General features: G+C 45.9%; 1 protein-coding gene across 2 annotated transcripts in view; it reads left to right on the top strand.

Moving 5' to 3' along the window:
* Positions 1-20,796, top strand: part of mtor (mechanistic target of rapamycin kinase) — a 342,907-nt gene that overhangs the window by 271,902 nt on the left and 50,209 nt on the right. For both annotated transcript variants that reach the window (XM_038821832.1, XM_038821833.1), the window contains 3 exons: positions 11,536-11,653; positions 12,751-12,948; positions 15,193-15,293. In XM_038821832.1, coding sequence (XP_038677760.1) covers positions 11,536-11,653; positions 12,751-12,948; positions 15,193-15,293 — 417 coding nt within the window. The remainder of the gene's footprint in view (positions 1-11,535; positions 11,654-12,750; positions 12,949-15,192; positions 15,294-20,796) is intronic.

Raw genomic sequence — 20,796 nt, 5'->3', positions numbered from 1 at the left:
ATGAACAGGATTAATCGTGGTAACAAGGCCTCCAGGTGACAGGGATCATAACATGATAGAATTTCAGGTTTAGTTTGAAGGAGAGAACTGTGGGTCTGTGACTAGTGTTTTAAACTTAAACAGAGGTAAGTATAAGAGCATGAAGGCAGAGCTAGCTAAAGTGAACTGGGGAACTAGGTTAAAAGGTAGGACAGTAGAGATGTAGTGGCAGATTTTTAAGGTGATACTTAACAACTCTCAAAGGTTTTTTTCCAGTGAGACAGAAAGACTCTGAGAAGAATGCATCATCCGTGGTTAAATAAGGAAGTTAAGGATTGAATCAAATTGAAAGAAACTACAAATCTGCAAAGACTGCAGGGGTTCGAGAAGGAGCTTGTCACCACCTTGTCAAGCGAAACTGGGGATGGACAATAAATGCCAAACTTGCCTGTGGTGACCACATCCCACGAACAAATATGCAAAAAGAAAACAATAAAGCGACATTGAGTCAAAAGCAAAATCTGCAAATGCTGAAACTATGAAATTGAAATGGAGTATGCTAGAAATACTCAGCAGGTCTGGTAACATCCGTGGAGGGAAAAATAGAACTAACCTTTCAGGTCTTTGACCTGTCATCGGAACTGGGAAAGTTAGAAATGCAATTGACTTTGAGCAATTGAAAGGGGAGAGGGTGGGAAGAAGATCAGGGGGAAGGTCTGTGGTTAAACGGTAAAAGATTTGATGGTACAACGCCAAAGGGAATCGTAATGGGACAAATAAAGAAACAACTCAAGTGTCGAGAGGTGGTATGAAGGGAAGGATGTTGAATAGCTGCCATCTGAAAATAAAGTAAAGGAAATGGGAGAGTAAAACTTAACCAAAAGAAGCACCAAACAGAAATGGGGGAAAGGTTTACCATCTAAAATTATTGAACTTAATGTTGAGTCAAGTGTTGTATTATGCTTCTTCACGTAGCATAAGCTGCTTCCTTGATGTATACTCTGACAAAGGAAGGTTCAGACTTGGAGATAGATTTAACACATTTATTGAACAGTTTCTCCTACTTGGATTTGACTCTCCTGCTAATCTATCTATAGTAACTCAATCTAACTAACTAGTCTGCTCTAATCCATGCGGTGGTTGTGATGCTTCCCTGATCTGCCCCTGTGTCTATAAATGTCACCTATGGAAAGAGAAAGAGCATGTGTGCCCTGTCCTTTTATATGGGTAGCCCCTTGTGGTAGTGTCACCTCTGGGTATGTCTTGACTGCCCATTGGTTGTGTCCTATCTTACTGGTCTTATTAGTTGAATGTCTGCGTGTCATGATTTCCCTGGTGCTCCCTCTGGTGTTTATTTAGTTCTAGTGTATTTACATTAACCCCTTGTGTATCATCACATCAAGAAGGCTGTAAAGAAGTGGACAGTAATTGGGGCTGTGGCAGTGAGAAGGGCAGAAGTAATAGGGCAGGTGTTGCATCAGCAATGTTTGCGTAGAATGGTGAAACAGATTTGGGTATGTAATCTTGCATCAGAACTGAAACTCTGCTTCTCCGTTCACAAATGCTGCTGACCTTCAGATTGCTTTTTGTTTATATTTCAGATTTTCAGCAACTGCAGCATTTTTGCTTTAGTAATAATAATTAAGCAGATTGTTCATATCTTTAGAGGGATGTAAAAGAGCTTCAATGCCACTGGCTATAATATCATGAAGCAAGATGAAGGGAATGCAGGTCTGTCCACCTATTTGACTGACAGGTTTGCGCATGAACAGAAATAAGCGTTCAATGATTATTCCTAAGGGAGGAAGATGCGAATCTCTGAGCTGGATTCTTCGCTACGCTCACCGCAAGATTGTCACATACGGGACGCGGACCATGTAAAGGTCCATTGACCTCTGGTGGGAATTTCTGGTCGCCGGGTGGGCGAGGCCAATGACTCCCATCCTGTCTTTTGTTTTTAGCTTGCTTATCGAAATACCACTAAAGATAAGACTGGTCCTGTTAATTACACTTTTTGGATCCAGTTCATGAAAGCATGGATCTCAGCCAGTGGAAAGAGACCATGCAAAAGTTCATTTTCATCAAATTAAGCTTCTGGTTTTCCAACTAATTTTACACAGAACAAAGAACTAAGAAAAGTACAGCACAGGAACAGGCCCTTCGGCCCTCCAAGCCTGTGCCGACCATGCTGCCAGTCTAAACTAAAATCTTCTCCACTTCCTGGGTCCGTATCCCTCTATTCCCATCCTATTCATGTATTTGTCAAGATGCCCCTTAAATGTCACTGTCGTCCCTGCTTCCACCACCTCCTCCAGCAGCGAGTTCCAGTCACCCCTGCTCTCTGTGTAAAATACTTGCCTCGTACATCTCCTCTAAACCTTGCCCCTCGCACCTTAAACCTATGCCCCTTAGTAATTGACCTCTCTATGCTGGGAAAAAGCCTCTGACTATCCACTCTGTCTATGCCCCTCATAATTTTGTAGACCTCTATCAGGTCGCCCCTCAACCTCTGTCATTCCAGTGAGAACAAACCGAGTTTATTCAACCGCTCCTCATAGCTACTGCCCTCCATACCAGGCAACATCCTGGTAAATCTCTTCTGCACCCTCTCTAAAGCCTCCACATCCTTCTGGTAGTATGGTGACCAGAATTGAACACTCTCCTCCAAGTGTGGCCTAACTAAGGTTAGGCCAACTAACATAGAACATAGAACAGTACAGCACAGAACAGGCCCTTCGGCCCTCGATGTTGTGCCGAGCAATGATCACCCTACTCAAACCCACATATCCACCCTATACCCGTAACCCAAACCCCCCCCCCCCCCTTAACCTTACATTTTAGGACACTACGGGCAATTTAGCATGGCCAATCCACCTAACCCGCACATCTTTGGACTGTGGGAGGAAACCGGAGCACCCGGAGGAAACCCACGAAACAGTTGCAACATGACTTGCCAATTCTTATACTCAATGCCCTGGCCAATGAAGGCAAGCATGCCGTATACCTTCTTAACTACCTTCTCCACCTGTGTTGCCCCTTTCGGTGACCTGTGGACCTGTACACCTAGATCTCTCTGACTGTCAATACTCTTGAGGATTGGATTTCTGGTAGCGGCCATGTCCGGAAAGGTCGCTGATACGGCAGCTCCCGCCGAGACCAGACATTTGGGCCCTTTAACGGAGCTGTAGCGGCACTTCGGTGGTGATTCCTGGCGTAGCAAGAGGCGCTGGAGAGGTTCCCCTCGTCGCTGTATGGAGGGGACTAGGAGTGGGGCCGTGAAGAGAGCAATTGCGGTGAAGCGGGTGGAACGGGCGCGAGAGGACAAAATGGCAGCTGGCGCGGGCCAGGCAGCGTGGGCCTAGTAGTCGCGGGAGCAGCAGGAGTTCCTGAGAAGCTGCTTCGCAGAGCTGAAGATGGAGATGCTGGCCCCTATGAAGGCCTCTATGGAAAAGATGGTGGAGACTCAGAAGATGCAGGAGAAGGCTATTAAAAAGGTGGAGAAGAAGATCTCTGAGGTCAGGGTGAAGGCACATGTGGGCCTTCACAAGAGATGACAGGAGAGATTGGATGACCTCGAAAACAGGTTGAGGAGACAAAACCTGCGAATTCTGGGCCTCCCTGAAGGTGCGGAGGGGTCGGACGCGAGCGTGTATGTGACCACGAGGCTGTGTACGCTGATGGGCGCGGGGGCCTTCCTGCGGCCCTTGGAACTGAACGGGGCGCACAGAGTCCTCACAAGGAAGCCTAGGGCGAACGAACCGCTGAGGGCGATGGTGATAAGATTCCACCGCTGCACAGATAAGGAGCGTGTCTTGCAATGGGCAAAGATGGAGTGGAGCAGTAAGTGGGAGAACTGAGATTCGTATATACCAGGACCTGGGAGCTGAATTGGCTAAGAGGCGTGCGGGATTCAACCAGGCTAAGGCGGTCCTCCACAACAAAGGGGTGAAGTTCGGTCTGCTACATCCGGCGAGGCTTTGGGTAATGTAGCAGGACCAGCTCCACTATTCGATACGCCGGATGAGGTGTGGACATTTATTAAGCATGAAAAGCTGGACTCAAGCGAAAGGACAGCTACACATTGGTGAAACGCCCTGCTGGGGATGTGTAATTGGGTGCTGTCCTAATGTAGGATTGGAAGTAGAATTTAAGGTGTGACGGGACTGGAGGGTGGTGGGGGGGGGGGGGGGGGGGGGGGAGAGAAAGGGAGGGGGGGGGGATGCTAGGGGGGGCTATTTGATGGTTGGTCGTTCTTTTCGCTTGTTGTTTCGCCCTCTGGGCTCTTTGCCACATTCTGTGATCTGGCGGAGCTCAGCAACAGAGGGGGGAGTGTGGCCTGCTGGTTAGGGCCACTCCAGATGGGGTGAGTCGTTCATTTTTCAAGGGGCGGGGTAACGCCCGGGGTGTGTTTCTTGTTTCTCGGGAATAATATTATTGGCTCTCTCTCTTACCTTTTGGGGGAGGGGAGGTTGGGGGGCCCAAACAAGGAGACAACAGTAAGATTGGAGATAGAAGCAGGAGCGACCGGGGTCAGCATGGGTCAGCATGGGTCAACTGACCTACGGAAGCGTAATGGGGGGAAAATCAGTGTTAAGCGGGTGCTTGACGGGGGGATTGGGATTGGGTGCTGGGGCGGGGGGGGGGGGGGGGCTCTGCTTTGCTTTGCTGACTGAAGGGGAGCTAACTTTTAGGAACAGATGGAGAATTGGGATGGGGAGCCTCCGGCGGGAGGGCTTGAGTGAGTGGGGGGCGCAGGCCCATGGCTGGCTAAAAAAGGGAGATGGCGAGTCTGGGGTGTCAAACCCCCCGACCAGGCTTATCACGTGGAATGTGAGAGGTCTAAATGGGCCGGTCAAGAGAGCCCGCGTGTTCTTGCATTTAAAGGGATTAAAGGCAGACGTAGCCATGCTACAGGAGATGACCAAACGAGACTGAGGAGGGGATGGATGGGCCAGGTGTTCCATTCGGGGCTGGACTCGAAGACCAGGGGGTGGCAATCCTGGTTAGCAAACAGGTGGCATTCGAGGCAGGGATTATTGTGGCAGACAAGGGGGCAGATACATTAAGGTGAGTGGTAAGCTGCAGGGGGCCCGGGTGGTGCTGGTGAACGTCTCTGCCCCGAACTGGATGACGTGGAATTCATGAGGCGCATTAAAGTCCCGGAGGGGGTTCATGGATCAGGTGGGGGTGTGGACCCAAGGAGAATCGCTCGGCCAAGGGCGAAGGAGTTTTTTTTTTCTCCCACGTTCACAAAGTGTACTCTCAGATTGATTTTATTTTGTGTTGAGCAGGGCGTTAATCCTAAGGGTGGAGAGGGTTGAGTATTCGGCCATTGCGGTCTCGGACCATGCCCCGCACTGGGTGGACTTGCAACTAGGGGCGGAGGGAGGGCAGCGCCCTCTCTGGAGACTGGACTTGGGACTGCTAGCGGATGAAGAGGTCTGTGGGCGGAGAATCCAAAACGATGTGACAACAAACGATACAGGGGTTGGTAACAGCGACTACGGTCTGGGAGGCTATGAAGACAGTTATCAGAGGGGAGTTGATTTCTATTAGGTCCCGTAGAGAGACGAGGGAGAGGGCGGAGAGGGAGAGGCTAGTGGGAGAGATACTCAGAGTAGACAGGAAGTATGCGGAGACCCCTCGAGGAGGGGCTACTAAAGGAGCGCTGGAGACTGCAGGCAGAGTTTGATATGTTGGCCACAGGGAAGGCGGAGGCACAGCTGAGGAAGGTGAAAGGGGCAGTCTACGAGTATAGGGAGAAAGTGAGTAGGATACTGGCGCACCAACTTTGCAGGAGACAGGCGGTCAGGGAAATTGGGGGAGTTAAGGATAAGACAGGTAACACGGTCTTAGGCCCAGAAAAGATCAAAGAAGTCTTCAAGGAGTTTTACTGTAAACTGTATGAGTCAGAGCCCCCGGTGGGAGGGGAAAGGATGTAGCAATTTATGGACCAATTGAGGTTCCCAAGGATCTGCTAGAGGGACTGGGAGGCCCGATTGAGTTGGAGGAGATAGTTAAGGACCTGGATAGTATGCAGTTGGGCAAGGCCCCGGGACCAGACGGCTACCCTGTAGAATTGTACAAGAAATTCTCGGAGCTGCTGACCCCACTCCTGCTAAGAACCTTTAACAAGGCTAAGGAGAGAGCCCCCCCCCCCCCCCTCCCCCCCCCGGGACGATGTCGCGGGCCTCGATCTCATTCATCCTCAAGAGGAGGAAGGATCCGCTACAATGCAAGTCCTACAGACCGATATTGCTCCTAAATGTAGATGCCAAACTGCTGGCTAAGATTTTGGCTACTAGAATAGAGGACTGTATCCCGGGAGTGATTGATGAGGATCAGACAGGCTTCGTCAATGGCCGGCAACTGAACACAAATGTGAGGAGGCTCCTAAATATTATCATGATGCCCTCAGAAGGAGGAGATGCAGAAGTAGTGGCTGCAATTGATGCAGAGAAAGCCTTTGACTGGGTGGAATGGGAGTACCTGTGGGAATCGTTAAGTAGGTTTGGATTTGGTGAGGGATTCATAGGGTGGGTCAAACTACTGTATCAGGCCCCCGTAGCAAGTGTGTCCATGAACCGGCTGAAGTTGGAGTATTTTAGGCTACACCGAAGGACGAGGCAGGGGTGTCCCCTATCCCCGCTACTATTTACCCTTGCAATTGAGCCGTTGGCCATAGCGCTGAGGACTTCTAGGAACTGGAGGGAGCTGGTTCGGGGGGGGGGGGGGGGGGGGGGGGGGGAGGAGCACCAGGTTTCGCTCTATGCAGACGACCTGCTCCTGTATATTTCGGACCCGCTAGAGGGGATGGGGAAGGTCATGCAGATCTTAAGGCACTTCGGGAGTTTCTCGGGGTACAAGTTGAAGGTGGGGAAAAGTGAGCTTCCCATGATCCACGCTAGGGGACAGGAGAAGAAAACTGGGAGAACTCCCGCTCAAGATGGTGGAGAGGAGCTTTCGGTACCTGGACATACAGGTGGCTAGGAATTGGGATGCCCTACACAGGCTCAATCTATCTCAGCTTGTATAGCAGATGGAGGGAGACTTTAAAAGGTGGGACATGCTCCCGCTTTCCCTGACGGGAAAGGTGCAGACCGTGAAAATGACGGTCTTCCCCAGATTCCTGTTCGTTTTCCAGTGCCTTCCCATCTTCATCCCCAAATCCTTCTTCAAGCAGGTGAACAGGATTATCATGAGATTTTTGTGGGCAAACAAGACCCCGCGAGTAGAGCGCAGGGGTGGGGGGGGTTGGCGCTACCGAACTTCTGTAGCTACTACTGGGCAGCTAATGTAGCCATGATTAGGAAATGAGTAATGGAGAAGGAGTCGGCGTGGGGGCGGCTAGAGGCGGCATCATGCAAAGGCACCAGCCTAGGGGCACTGGTAACGGCACTGCTGTCACTCTCACTGGCACGATACACCATGCGCCCGGTGGTGACGGCAGCACTGAGGGTCTGGGGTCATGGAGAAGGCACAGGAAGGAGGGGGGGCCTCAGTTTGGACCCCGATACGGAATAATCATAGATTTGTTCCGGGCAAGATAGACGGAGTGTTTCAAAGTCGGCACAGGGCAGGCATCAAAAGGATGGGGGACCTGTTCATAGATGGGACTTTCCCTAGCTTGAAGGCGCTTGAGGAGAAACTCAGTCTGCCCCCTGGAAACGTTTTCAGATACCTCCAAGTCCGTGCCTTTCTCAAAAAACAGGTGGGGACATTCCCGTTGCTACCCCCTCCCAGGATACAGGACGGGTGGTCTCTGACATCTGGGTAGGGGAGGGGAAGGTGTCGGACATTTACCAAGAACTGCAGGAGGTGGAGGAAGCCCCAGTGGAGGAGCTAAAGGGCAAGTGGGAGGAGGAGCTGGGCGTGGAGCTGGATAAGGACCTGTGGGCTGATGCCCTAGGCATGGTGAATTCCTCCTCATCATGTGCCAGGCTCAGCTTAATTCAGTTTAAGGTGGTACATCGGGCACACATGACGACGACGAGAATGAGCAAGCTCTTTGGGGTTGAGGACAGATGTGCGAGATGTTCAGGAAGCCCAGCAGACCATGTCCATATGTTCTGGTCATGCCCGGCGCTTAAAGAATTCTGGCAGGGCTTTGCGAAGGCTATGTCCAGGATCTTAGACACGTGGGTGAAGCCGAGTCCAGAGATAGCGATCTTTGGTGTGTCAGAGGATCCGGGAGTGCAAGAAGCGAAAGAGGCCGAGGTTTTGGTCTTTGCCTCCCTGGTAGCCCGGAGACGGATCTTGTTAATGTGGAGTGACGCAAAACCCACAAGTGTGGAGACCTGGGTTAGTGACATGGCTGGGTTTCTTAGTCTTGAGAGAATAAAGTTTGCCTTGAGAGGATCCTTGCTGGTGTTTGCCCAGCGGTGGCAACCGTTCCTTGACTTTCTAGGCGAGCGTTAAAATGTCAACAGCAGTAATCCGGGGGGGGGGGGGGGGGGGAGGTGGGGTACTGTTTATTTAATGTATATTCTCTTTGTGAATAATGAAAATAGCCATCTTGTTTTGTTAAATATTCTTTTTTTTCACTTGGCATGTAAAAATTCTGTTTGAGAAAAACCTTAATAAAAACAAATTTTTAAAAAAATACTCTTGAGGGTTCTACCATTCACTGTATATTCCCTACCTGCATCAGACCTTCTAAAATGCATTACCTCACATTTGTTCAGATTAAACTCCATCTACCATCTCTCTGCCCAAGTCTCCAAACGATCTAAATCCTGCTGTATCCTCTGACAGTCCTCATCGCTATCCGCAATTCCACCAACCTTTGTGTCGTCTGCAAACTTACGAATCAGACCAGTTACATTTTCCTCCAAATCATTTTACAATTTTCCATGGCACAGTACAATCAAAAAAGATAGAGGCTGAATCATTCTGAATTTCTTGCCTTGGAAGCTTACTCTTAAGCTTTCAAAATATAGCATACACTTTTAACTATCAAACCAATTGTCAAGATGGTGTTATCACTTTAGTGTTAAAGTAAGTTTATTAAGTTACCCATTGGTTTCAAATCATTTCACTTTCTTCTCCTTACAGAAAGTAGTGACTCATGTTGGAGACAATTTCACAAGCACAGGTAGTCCTGCACGTCGTCATCTAAATGAGCCTTTCCCCATGTGGCAGTCAATGGCGACACATGTTCACAGTTAATCGTGATCCTCTCGTTACCAGACCTTCAAGTGTATATCCTGAGTCATTTTTTTAATAATGAGAATTCCGTTGTCCTGCCCTCCTCCCCGTCCTGGAATAGCAAGAGCCAGTGTAAGATCCCCAACCATCTGCTCCCCTCTCTACCTCAGTTGGCTGTGATCAGTTAATTCAGCATTTTAAACCTGGTATTTTCCTGGTCAGCATTGTTCAGTGATGCAGCTTCTGCTTTATTTGCTTGCTGAGCCATTGGGAGGGAAATTGATCGAGCCTTTAACAGCTCCACTGTGCATAGTCAATAACTCCACGACAATGAGTTACAAGATATTCTTTCGGCAACAATTAGAATATTGCTTCCCTCCATAAACGTGAGCACATTCAAAGCACTCCCCAAATACTATCCCACACTAACTTAACAGAACCAACACATCCTATTGAGAATACACAGTACAGGATTTGGGGGAAATGAGACAAACAGCACACACAGGCTTTCACTTTTAAAATAATTATTAAAGCATTCATGTTTATTCATGAATCACCTGTCAATCATATTGATGCTTGCACCTGACTTTCCTTTGAGCAAATTTATGTCATGTTAAAACTGGATAACCTTATGCCTGCATCTGCTGGCTTCCACACATGTAACACATTATCCATACTTCTGATTCCCATGCATGAGCATATTTAGAACCTGCCAGATAAATTAGTGGATTAGAGATGCTTACAACAACTAACTGGTAATTTGGAGTGCCAGAGGATTGAGTTCCATCCAATGAGCTGAATGACACATTTTGCACTTTTCTTTGAGCAGTGGTTGTGACAGAGTTAAAGTGATATTCCACACAATACTTAAAGTTGTATTTCTAATCTGCCCTTATCAGCATTTTGCTTTTTTTTAAATAAATTTAGTGTACCCAATTAATTTTTTCCAATTGAGGGGCAATTTAGCGTGTTCAATCCACCTATCCTGCACATCTTTGGGTTGTGGGGGCGAAACCCACGCAAACACGGGGAGAATGTGCAAACTCCACACGGACAGTGACCCAGAGCCGGGATCGAACCTGGGACCTCGGCGCCGTGAGGCAGCAGTGCTAACCCACTGCGCCACCGTGCTGCCCTAGCTTTTTGCTTTTTAGAGATAAATTTTGTTGCTTGTTTTGCCATTTTAATAATTCAGTGTCCAGATAGTGACTGCAATTTCTACTCATTTTGAGAGTGTTTAGCACTTCAAAGTCACCGACTACAACAAAACAGCATTGAATTCTGAGCTTAGCATTCACTGACCTCAGGGACCTGACTGATAAAATTTACAGCAGGCTGCTTAATATTATGATTCCATTCCTGAAAAGTGCACCTTTAAATGAATAATGTTAAGCAAATCCGATTTTCCCTTTGCAATCAATCTAAAAACTGTAGTTCGGAGCTAACTTGTCAGAAAGAAAAGTTAAAGTGTAAATATAAATACTGTATATAGTACATTCTTATACGCCTATATTCATAAGTCAAAATTTTAAAAGTATCAAATAAATTGCTTCGAAATGCAAAAACAATTATCAGCCGCCTCATTTTGAGTGACCAGGCTCCATCTAGTGGCATGGGTTAGTTGGTGCGGGGAGCGGTGGAGGAATGTTTGAGGACTTCCATGCTTGCATGGAAGCGCGATTGGCGGGGGGAGATGAATTTATAGTACCCAATTGTTTTTTCCAATTAAGGGGCAATTTAGCGTGGCCAATTCACCTACCCTCTTTAGGTTTGGAGGAGGGGGGGACCCACACAGACACAGGGAGAATGTCTAAATTGCCCAAGTGTCCAAAAAGCTTTGGTGAGGTTACAGGGATAGGGTTGAGGTGTGGGCTTAGGTAGGATGCTCTTTCCAAGGGCCAGTGCAGGATGCTCTTTCCAAGGGCCAGTGCAGACTCGATAGGCCAAATGGCCTCCTTCTGCACTGTAAATTCTGTGATTCTATAACTGAGAATGTGAGTGGAGGGGAAGCAGAGCCAGCTGGAGAAATCCTAGGTAGTGACAGTGGAAAATGGGGACTTGGACAATAGTACTGTATATACAGTGATGCGGGGCATGGTAGGAATCTGGAAAGCACTGCCTTACTGAGTGGTAGAGATGGGAACCCTCAACATTTAAGACGAGCACTTGAAACACACCTTCGGGGCAAGTGCTGGAAAATGGGATTAGAATAGAGAGGTGCTTGATGGCCGACACAGACATAAAGGGCCAAAGAATTCCGGTTCTGTAAGGTTCAGACAAAGAAGCGTTGATCTCTCAGCTATCAACAAAGTGGGTACTAAGAAGGGCAGGGAGATGGAAAAAAATAGATTCCAGTTGTCCCTTGAAGTGATCGTTTCATCATGGTAAATGTGTAATGTTTGTCTGCAGATGTTTTCTGAAGCTGGGTGAATGGCAGCTAAGCCTTCAGGGAATCAATGAGAGCACCATTCCCAAGGTCCTTCAGTACTACAGTGCTGCAACAGAACACGATCGAAACTGGTACAAGGTAAGCTCAAACAAAATCTAAAGCTGTTGCTTTCTTAACCTTATTTTGATGCATAGAAGCAGGGAATGGTTACAGCATAGTTGAAGACCATTCATCCCATCGTATCTCTATGGGTTCTCTGCAAGAGCAATTCACCGAATGTCACTCACCTGCCTTTTCCCCGTAGTCCTGCAGCTTTTACTACTTTAGATAATGACTCAATTCGCCTTTGAGAGCCATGATTGTGTCTGCCTCCACCACACTCTCGGGGATGCATTACAGATCCTAGCCACTTTTGTAGCATATAAAAGATTTTCCTCGTGTTTATCTTTTGTAATTTATATACTACCTGGCCACAAGTCTTACTTCCCTTTGCCCAGAGTTGGGGAAGTAAAAACACTTGGTCTCCTGCTCCCAATTTTTGCCAATGGGTCCTTGCTAGAAAGTGGACATGAGGGTGTCAGGTGAAGACAGTTCTCTGTTGTAAAACCTTTTCACTCCAGATGCTTTTGACAGTCACTGCCTCACTTCATATTTAAAGAATGTCCATTTGGATGAAATTTCAGCGGCTACCTAAATCTGTGGAACCATGCCAGATGAGAGCATGGAATGAAGTGGTGGCACGGTGCTTAGTACTGCTACCTCACAGCACCAAGGACCTGGGTTCGATTCTGGCCTTCCGTGATTGTGTGGAATTTGCACATTATCCCCGTGTCTGCGTGGGTTTCCTCCAGAAGCCCCAGTTTCCCTCCACAGTCCAAAGATGTACAGGTTAGGTGGATTGGCCTTGCTAAATTGCCCCATAGTATTTAGAGGTTGGGCAGGGTTACAGGAATAGGCCAAGGGTGATCGTTCGGAGAGTTGGTGCAGACTTGATGGGCCAAATGGTCTCTTCTGCACTGTAGGGATTCTATCATCAAGACAGAAGGATCAATCTGCAGTTTTATAAGCAAAACAAATGAGCTTTTAATCTCTTCATTTGTTGAGGTTCATATTGCATAAAAGTTTTGAATATTCCAAGTTACAGACCAAAAGATGTGTTGGTTCTAAAAATTCCACAGGAGCCATTGATTTAGTTTTGTATAAATTCAGATTGTTTATTCCTGTTGTCTTCTTAGGCATGGCACGCCTGGGCTGTGATGAACTTTGAGGCTGTCCTCCACTACAAACATCAGAATCAAGTTGGTGATGAGAAAAAGAAACTGAGGCACGCCAGTGGTGCCAGTGCAAACAGTGAAGCTAGTAATAGTGAGAGTGAGGGCGATAGCAATGAAAACAGCCCTGTACCATCGCCAATACAGAAAAAAGTTAATGAGGTAAAATCTATTTCTTAATGTAAGGAAATTTCAACTTTCGCTTGTTCAAAATACTAAGTTCTAGGACAGCAGGACATTAAACCTCCTCTATGATCGGCGGCACGATCTGCTAAAAAATAATGTTGATACCAGCCAATTTCTAAAAAGAGAAATACGTTTGGATGATGCCTTATTACAACATCAAAGCGTCTCAAAGCAATTCACTCAGTGAGGTTCTTTTTGAAGTGCATCGGCTATATATGTAGGTAAATGCAGTAGCTGCCCTACATCACAAATGCTCCACAGAGAGCAATTAAATGATCAGTTTAACGGTTTCTGTGTTTTTTAAGTGGTGAAGGTTGAGGGAACAGTATTGATAAAAGATACTGAAAGAACTTTCAATCTTTCATAACAGTGCTTACAGTCTTTGTTACCCACCTAGAAGCGGAGAGGACTCTGATTTAGCATGTCTTCTAATGACAAAACCTCTGACAATGAGTAATGCTTAACTACTGCACTGGAGTAAGAACAGAAAATGTGGAAAATACTTAGTTGGTCAGGCAGCATCTGTGGAGCGCGAAACAGAGTTAATATTTCGGGTCAACAACCTTACATCAGAATCTTCATCAAGAGGCCATTGACCTGAAAAGTTACCTGATAGAAACTTATGTCTGAGGAGAGGGTTTCTATTTCAACTTTCCGGCATCCTCAGTATTTTACATTGGAATGCAAATTCTTATTCTAACAAAAGCCCTGATGAAATTATTCCATAGTTTTAAGCCAGAATACTAATGAGAAAGACTGCATCTCTTGCTGGCTGCTTCCATTGAGTATAAGCCACTTCCGTTAATCATCATTACTTTGGAGTTAACTGTGCTGCAGATTTGTAAACACAATTTTAATGATAAGGAAAGGGACATAATAGAATCTGATTTTTAAAAAATAATTTGGATATTATACAAATAGCACTTTCTCCTCTTGTGTTCTGGAGAAGAGAGAGATAGACAAATTGAACTTCTTTCCGCTCGCTCTCTGTCCATTAGCAGAAGGAGTTTTGAATTTTTTTAAAAGTAGACTGTGATGCCTTTCCCTAATCCCTCAGTTTGTGTGATCCCATTTACTAAGAACTCGCAGCAAACTCACATTATGATTAACACGGAAGTTAGTTTATTCACATTCAAAACCCGGGGAAGAGTGCTTGCAGCATCCCACTCCATTACACATACTCAGTAAGGGGGGGGTGGGATAGAAAAAACAATATTTTCCACTAAGGATAACAGTACAAGAAGTCCAGGAATGAATATTACTTTGCATGATTATCAGAGACCAATGTGGAGCTCTTTCATGGAGGAGCTTGAATCAAGCTGTCTGGAGACCAGTGTTGTAGAGATCTCTTTACAGTTAGTGCTGATGCCATAGGATGAAGTAGGTCAGTTCTGCAGGCAACGGTAGGAAATCTTCCAGCTCAGACTGGCTTTGAAGAGCTGGCTGTTGTTTAACATGTGGTTCTGCTTCTTGATGGTTCACCGGCTGGATGTCAAACTGCAGACTAAAAATTTCTTTGTTCTCAAAGCAATATAGAGATTTCAGAATGGTCACTGGAGTTGTGCAATCTTTCTTCACCATGATTTCAAAATTAATGTTTTATCTGATGATGTCTCAGCCATTAGCTTTTGAAAGAGTTACCATTAATATTGAGGGTCTTGTGTCAGGAATCCATAGTCTAAGCAGATCTTCTGACTCTGCTAGAGGGGAAGTGTATCAAGATGCAAATGATGTCCATTGTCTCCTCAATGGTCCCCTTTTGAAATGGACAGTCCCAGATGCGAGATGAGTCTGTTAACAACTCTGCAGGCATAGTGAGTTTCAATCTGCGAGCCCCTGGTTTCATGATTATAATGTCCTTACAATTGGGTGTGAGATTTTATGATAATGAGAACAGGGTTTTCTTGTTCTTGAAACTCAAGTTGGTCATGTAAATTGTAGCAGCCTCTTTTTTGGTTCAGCAGAAAGTCCATTCTAAAAACAACAAAAGGAACAAAGTTTTGATGAATACATTTGGATTTCTTTTCATGTCATATTGATACACTTGGGAGATATATATACACACCCATTAAGATAGTCTTTAACATAGCTCTGAAGAAGGGTCGTATGCTCCCAGACCTGCTGACTTTTTCAGTATTTTCTGTTTTTATTTTAGATTTCCAGCAATCGCAGATTTTTGCTTTTATTTGACATAGCTATATTCTGTGTGTGCCAATTTAGGAGCTGTCAAAGACATTGCTGCTGTACACAGTACCAGCTGTTCAGGGATTCTTCCGCTCCATTGCCCTCTCAAGAGGAAACAACTTGCAGGATACCCTCAGGTAGGATTTAGCAGGAAACCTTGTGAATTGTTTGGAGAAATTTCATTGTTAACGTACCTGTATCGTCATACACTTTTCAAACTTTTGTCCCGGATTAGATGTTTTCAGCACGGGTAGCGTTATTTTTTTTTTTATTTAACCATTTGATGAAACAACTCCCTTCATTGCATTGTTGCAATTTGTTCGGGAAAACTATCAGAAATATAGGTTAACTGAAAGGAAGCATCCTGACTATCTTAGCTAGACAAGATAAGTTCCAGCTTTGATCTGTGGTCTGTGCAATGCAGACAGCCTTAAATTGGGGGCACTGTGACATTCTCAGCATTTCTGTGTTAGTGGGAGCTAAAAAGAAATAAAGCAAGTTTATCTCATTCTCCAGCGAGTGGTCCTAGTAGACACTGAATATGTCTGGGCATTTGATGAGAAGAGGACAGGGTTAGGACTTTGGTTTTGATCTCTTGGTATTCCTCTTCCCAATGGTTCCTATTCACTGACTGCCTGGGTTCATAGAATGTCATATAAGGAGAGGTTGAATAAACTTGGATTATTTTTGTTGGAAAGAGGAAGGGCTCAGAGGAGACCTGATTGAGGTCTACACAATTACGAGAGGTATAGACAAGGTGAATAGTCAGAAGCTTTTTTCCAGGGTGGATACTCAATTACAAGGGGCACAAGTTCAAGGTGAGACGGGGAACGTTTAGGGGAGAACTTACAGAACTGCATCAGCAAGCATCACTGTCTTTAAGAAGAACAAATAATACAACACAAGAACAGGCCCACCATGCTTATGTCGATCCAGATTCCTTATTTAGACCTACTACTTATTGCCCAAATGATCTGTATCCCTCCATTCCCCACCCGTTCATGTGTCTATCAAGCGACATCTTAAATTTTGCTATCGTGCTTGCCTCCACCACCTCCACTGGCACACATTCCAGGCACCCACCACCCTCTGCATGAAAATGTACCCCATACATCTCCCCTAAACGTTCCCCGTCTCACCTTGAAACTTGTGCCCCTTGTAATTGAGTCTCCAGCCTGGAAAAAAGCTTCTGACTATTCACCTTGTCTATACCTCTCGTAATTGTGTGGACCTCAATCAGGTCTCCTCTGAGCCCTTTCTCTTTCCAACGAAAATAATCCAAATTTATTCAACCTCTCCTCATAGCTAACATCCTGATAAACCTTCTTTGCACTCTCTCCAAAGCATCCATGTCCTTTTGATAGTGTGGCGACCAGAACTGCACGCAATATTCCAAATGTGGCCGAACTAAAGTTTTATACAACTGTAACATGAGTTGCCAACTCTTGAACTCGATGCCCTGGATGATTAAGGCAAGCACGTTGTACACCTTCTTCACCTGCATTGTCACTTTCATGGAACTATGGACCTGAAGGCCCATATCCCTCTGTATGTCAATGCACCGAAGGGTTCTGCCATTTACTGCATAGGCTTTACAATATAGGCTTTCACCCAAGGGGAAAACGAACATATAGTCTCAACATTAAAAAAATATTCTTTCAAGGGATGTGGGGATTGTTTATGAGGTCAGCATTTGTTGCCCATCTCTAATTGCCTTTCAGAACATTTAAGAGTCAACCACACTGTTGTGGATCCAGTAGCTCACTTGGTCCGACAAGGCAAAGACGGCAGAATTCCTTTCCTAAAGGGAAGATGCTTTTGTGTCGCCATTACTAATGACTAGCTTTGAATCCCAGATTTAGATTGAATTGAATTTTGAACCCTTGTCTCCAGAGTATTACCTTGGGCCACTGGATTACCAATTCATTACCTTATACCACCAGCTCCCCCATTGAAATGCATCAGGCAACACTGAAATGTACACTAATTGCAAGTAGGCCTCCTAAGTCTGTCATGTATTTATTTTTGAGTACATTTACAATGTTGCCAGAATAAATGGCTATTGGAATCTTCATAATTTATTTATAATGTAGTATACAAAGGGCTGCTAGAACACTACTTTCCCATAGGTGACTTGCTAATGCCTCACCATTGTTTCTTATATCATTGGTACAGAAAGTGTCAATTCTACCTCAACTCTTTTCATCTTGTGTAGACTAAGGGGATCTGGCGACGAACATGAAATTTGAGCAGACTATTTACAGGAACTTTTAAAACTTCTTTTTAATAGAAAAATGTCTTAAGTTTTTTTTTCTGGCACAGTGGTTAGCGCTGCTGCCTCACAGCCCCAGGGTTCAATTCCAGCCTTGTATGCCTGTGTGGAGTCTGCACATTGAAAGAACAAAGAAAAGTACAGCACAGGAACAGGTCCTTCGGCCCTCCAAACTTGTGCCGACCTTGCTGCCCATCTAAACTAAAATCTTCTCCACTTCCTGGGTCCGTATCCCTCTATTCCCATCCTATTCATGATTTGTCAAGATGCCCCTTAAATGTCACTATTCCAGGCACCCACTACTCTCTGTGTAAAATACTTGCCTCGTACATCTCCTGGAAACCTTGCCCCTCGCACCTTAAACCTATGCCCCCTAGTAATTGACCCCTCTACACTGGCAAAAAGCCTCTGACTATCCACTCTGTCTATGCCCCTCATAATTTTGTAGACCTCTATCAGATCGCCCCTCAACCTCTGTCGTTCCAGTGAGAACAAACTGAGTTTATTCAACCGCTCCTCATAGCTAATGCCCTCCATACCAGGCAACATCCTGGTAAATCTCTTCTGCACTCTCTCTAAAGCCTCCACATCCTTCTGGTAGTGTGGCGACCAGAATTGAACACTATACTCCAAATGTGGCCTAACTAAGGTTCTATACAGCTGCAACATGACTTGCCAATTCTTATACTCAATGCCCCGGCCAATGAAGGCAAGCATGCCGTATGCCTTCTTGACTACCTTCTCCACCTGTGTTGCCCCTTTCAGTGACCTGTGGACCTGTATACCTAGATCTCTCTGACTGTCAATACTCTTGAGGGTTCTACCATTCACTGTATATTCCCTACCTGCATTAGACCATCCAAATGCATTACCTCACATTTGTCCGGATTAAACACCATCTGCCATCTCTCCACCCAAATCTCCAAACGATCTAAATCCTGCTGTATCCTCTGACAGTCCTCATCGCTGTCCGCAATTCCACCAATCTTTGTGTCGTCTGCAAATTTACTAGTCGAACCAGTTAAATGTTCCTCCAAATCATTTATATAAACTACAAATATATTGGGCGAGATTCTCCCATATGGGGAGAAATCGTAAGGCTGGCGTCAAATCCGGGCGGGTTTGACGCCAGCCCCCCCCTTTCCCGACCGGGAACCGATTCTGGTCCCCGGTCGGGGCTAGCAGCCCGACGCCGTAAGCTCCGGCATCACGGGCTTAACGAATTTCGTTAAGCCCGCTTGCCCGAGTTAGCGCCGGCTGACGCGTCATATGACGTCAGCCGCGCATGCGTGGATTGGAAGACTCCAACCCGCGCATGCGCGGATGACGTCATCGCGTATTTGCGCGAAACCCGCGCATGCGCGGGCCGGGATGCCCCTCAGCCGCCCCGCGAATGGATACTGCGGGGCGGCGGAAGGACAAATAGTGCGCGGGCATCGGGCCCGCTGCCCGCGATCGGTGCCCACCGATGTCGTGCCAATCGGTGCCATGGTTATAAAATGCGAGTGTTTACGGCCGTTTTTACGAACGGCCAGACCAGGTGTGTTTGCCGTTCGTAAAAACAGCCGTAAAGGGCTGGGAACTCGGCCCATCTATCAGCTGTGAATCGCTGCCGGCCGTAAAAAAACGGCGGCAGCGATTCGTGTTGCGAGTTGGCCGTGGGGGGGGGGGAGAATAGCGGGAGGGCGTCGGAACAGCGTGGCCGTAAAATTTTACGAGCCACGCTATTCTCCGCACCGTCGGGAGTGCGGAGAATCTCGCCCATTCTCTGCACCGTCGGGAGTGCGGAGAATCTCGCCCATTCTCTCTGTGTGGATTTCTTCCTGGTGCTCCGGTTTCCTCCCACAGTCCAAAGATGTGCATGATAGGCCGATTGCTAAAATTGCCCCTTAGTGTCCCTTAGCTTAGGTGGAGTTACAGGGATAGGGCGGGGAAGTAGGTCTAGGTAGGATACTCTTTCTGAGGGCCGGTGCAGACCCGATGGGCTGAATGGCTTCCTTCTGCACTGTAAGGAGTCTAAGTCACCAAGCTTGATTATCATATAAAACAACAGAAGGTGTGCTAACACCAGGTGTTTGTAAATTATATGCTTGGATTAAAATAAAGCCTGTTTCTAATCGGCATTGATTGAAAGTCTCAAAAAGGAGGCTGGCAGTTCGAACTGGCAGGCCAGGCTTAGGGATGCACAAAAGTGCAGGCAAAAAAAATTCAGAAATAGGAGCAGGATTAGGCCATAAGGCGCCTCAAAGCTGCCCAGTTTGAGAGAGCTAGGCATCCATGCTGGTGGATTCATATTTGTTCCACGTTTTTGGCAGATCCCTTAGCCTTTGACACTTCGACATTCCACAATATAGATGACGTTTGGAATGGCCGCTCACTATCTTTTGATTTGAGTAAATTTAATGGATAAGTTTAAATAAGGAAAGGCTGACACCTGGTGACTTCTCTTAATACTTCAGTTGAGAACAGTTAACCCATTCTTCAAACATTATTAACTTCGAAGCAGTGACAGTAAAATGATGCTCTAGTAATTTCTAAGTAGGCTTTTTAAGGTATATGATTTATATTGTTTTAACTGAAAGTCAATTATTTTGTTACCTTGCTTTAAGTAAATTCCTTGATCAAGGAAACAAATAAATGGCCTTTTTCCACACCTTCCAGCTAATGTTACCCTGTAGCTCAATAACTGAAGACACAAACAACCAGCTAAGGAAGGAATTGTCGAAGCAGAAATTTATTTTAACATTCATTATAATTCGCATTGTGGGTAAATGTACATCTTTCAACTCAAGTATACTTCTGAAATTTCTCCACTCTCCTATAACAATCGACATTGAATCACAGCAACTCAGTCCATCACATGTGAGCTGCTCTCGTTAATGGAACAAACTAATTCCCCTGTTATTTTACAATAGCCTGTTCACAATCAACAGCCATTCATTTCTCTTTTATGAATTGTTCTTCTATCTCTATCGTGGGTAAGTGCACTTCTATTCAAAAGTGTTTTTGTTTTCTTTCAGTGATATTCTTAAATATATTCTGCCCTGTCACTGACTTACTGACCAAATAAAATAATTTTCCTATTTACTTTTCAAAAAAAAACCTTCATAATTTTGAATATGTCTTTCAGATTTCCTGTTAACTTTGGGATTTAATGAAAAGACGTGTGGTGTAGGCACCATTAATAAAATGAAAATCGCTTATTGTCAAAAGTAGGCTTCAAATGAAGTTCCTGTGAAAAGCCCCTAGTCGCCACATTCCGGCGCCTGTCCGGGGAGGCTGGTACAGGAAATGAACCCGCGCTGCTGGCTGCCTTGGTCTGCTTTAAAAGCCAGCTATTTAGCCCACTGTGCTAAACAAGCCCCTGC

Source organism: Scyliorhinus canicula, chromosome 16, assembly GCF_902713615.1.
Source record: "Scyliorhinus canicula chromosome 16, sScyCan1.1, whole genome shotgun sequence".
Lineage (NCBI taxonomy): Eukaryota > Metazoa > Chordata > Chondrichthyes > Carcharhiniformes > Scyliorhinidae > Scyliorhinus > Scyliorhinus canicula.
Note: the sequence above shows the minus strand (reverse complement) of the source record. Positions and strands in the feature narration are given on the sequence as shown.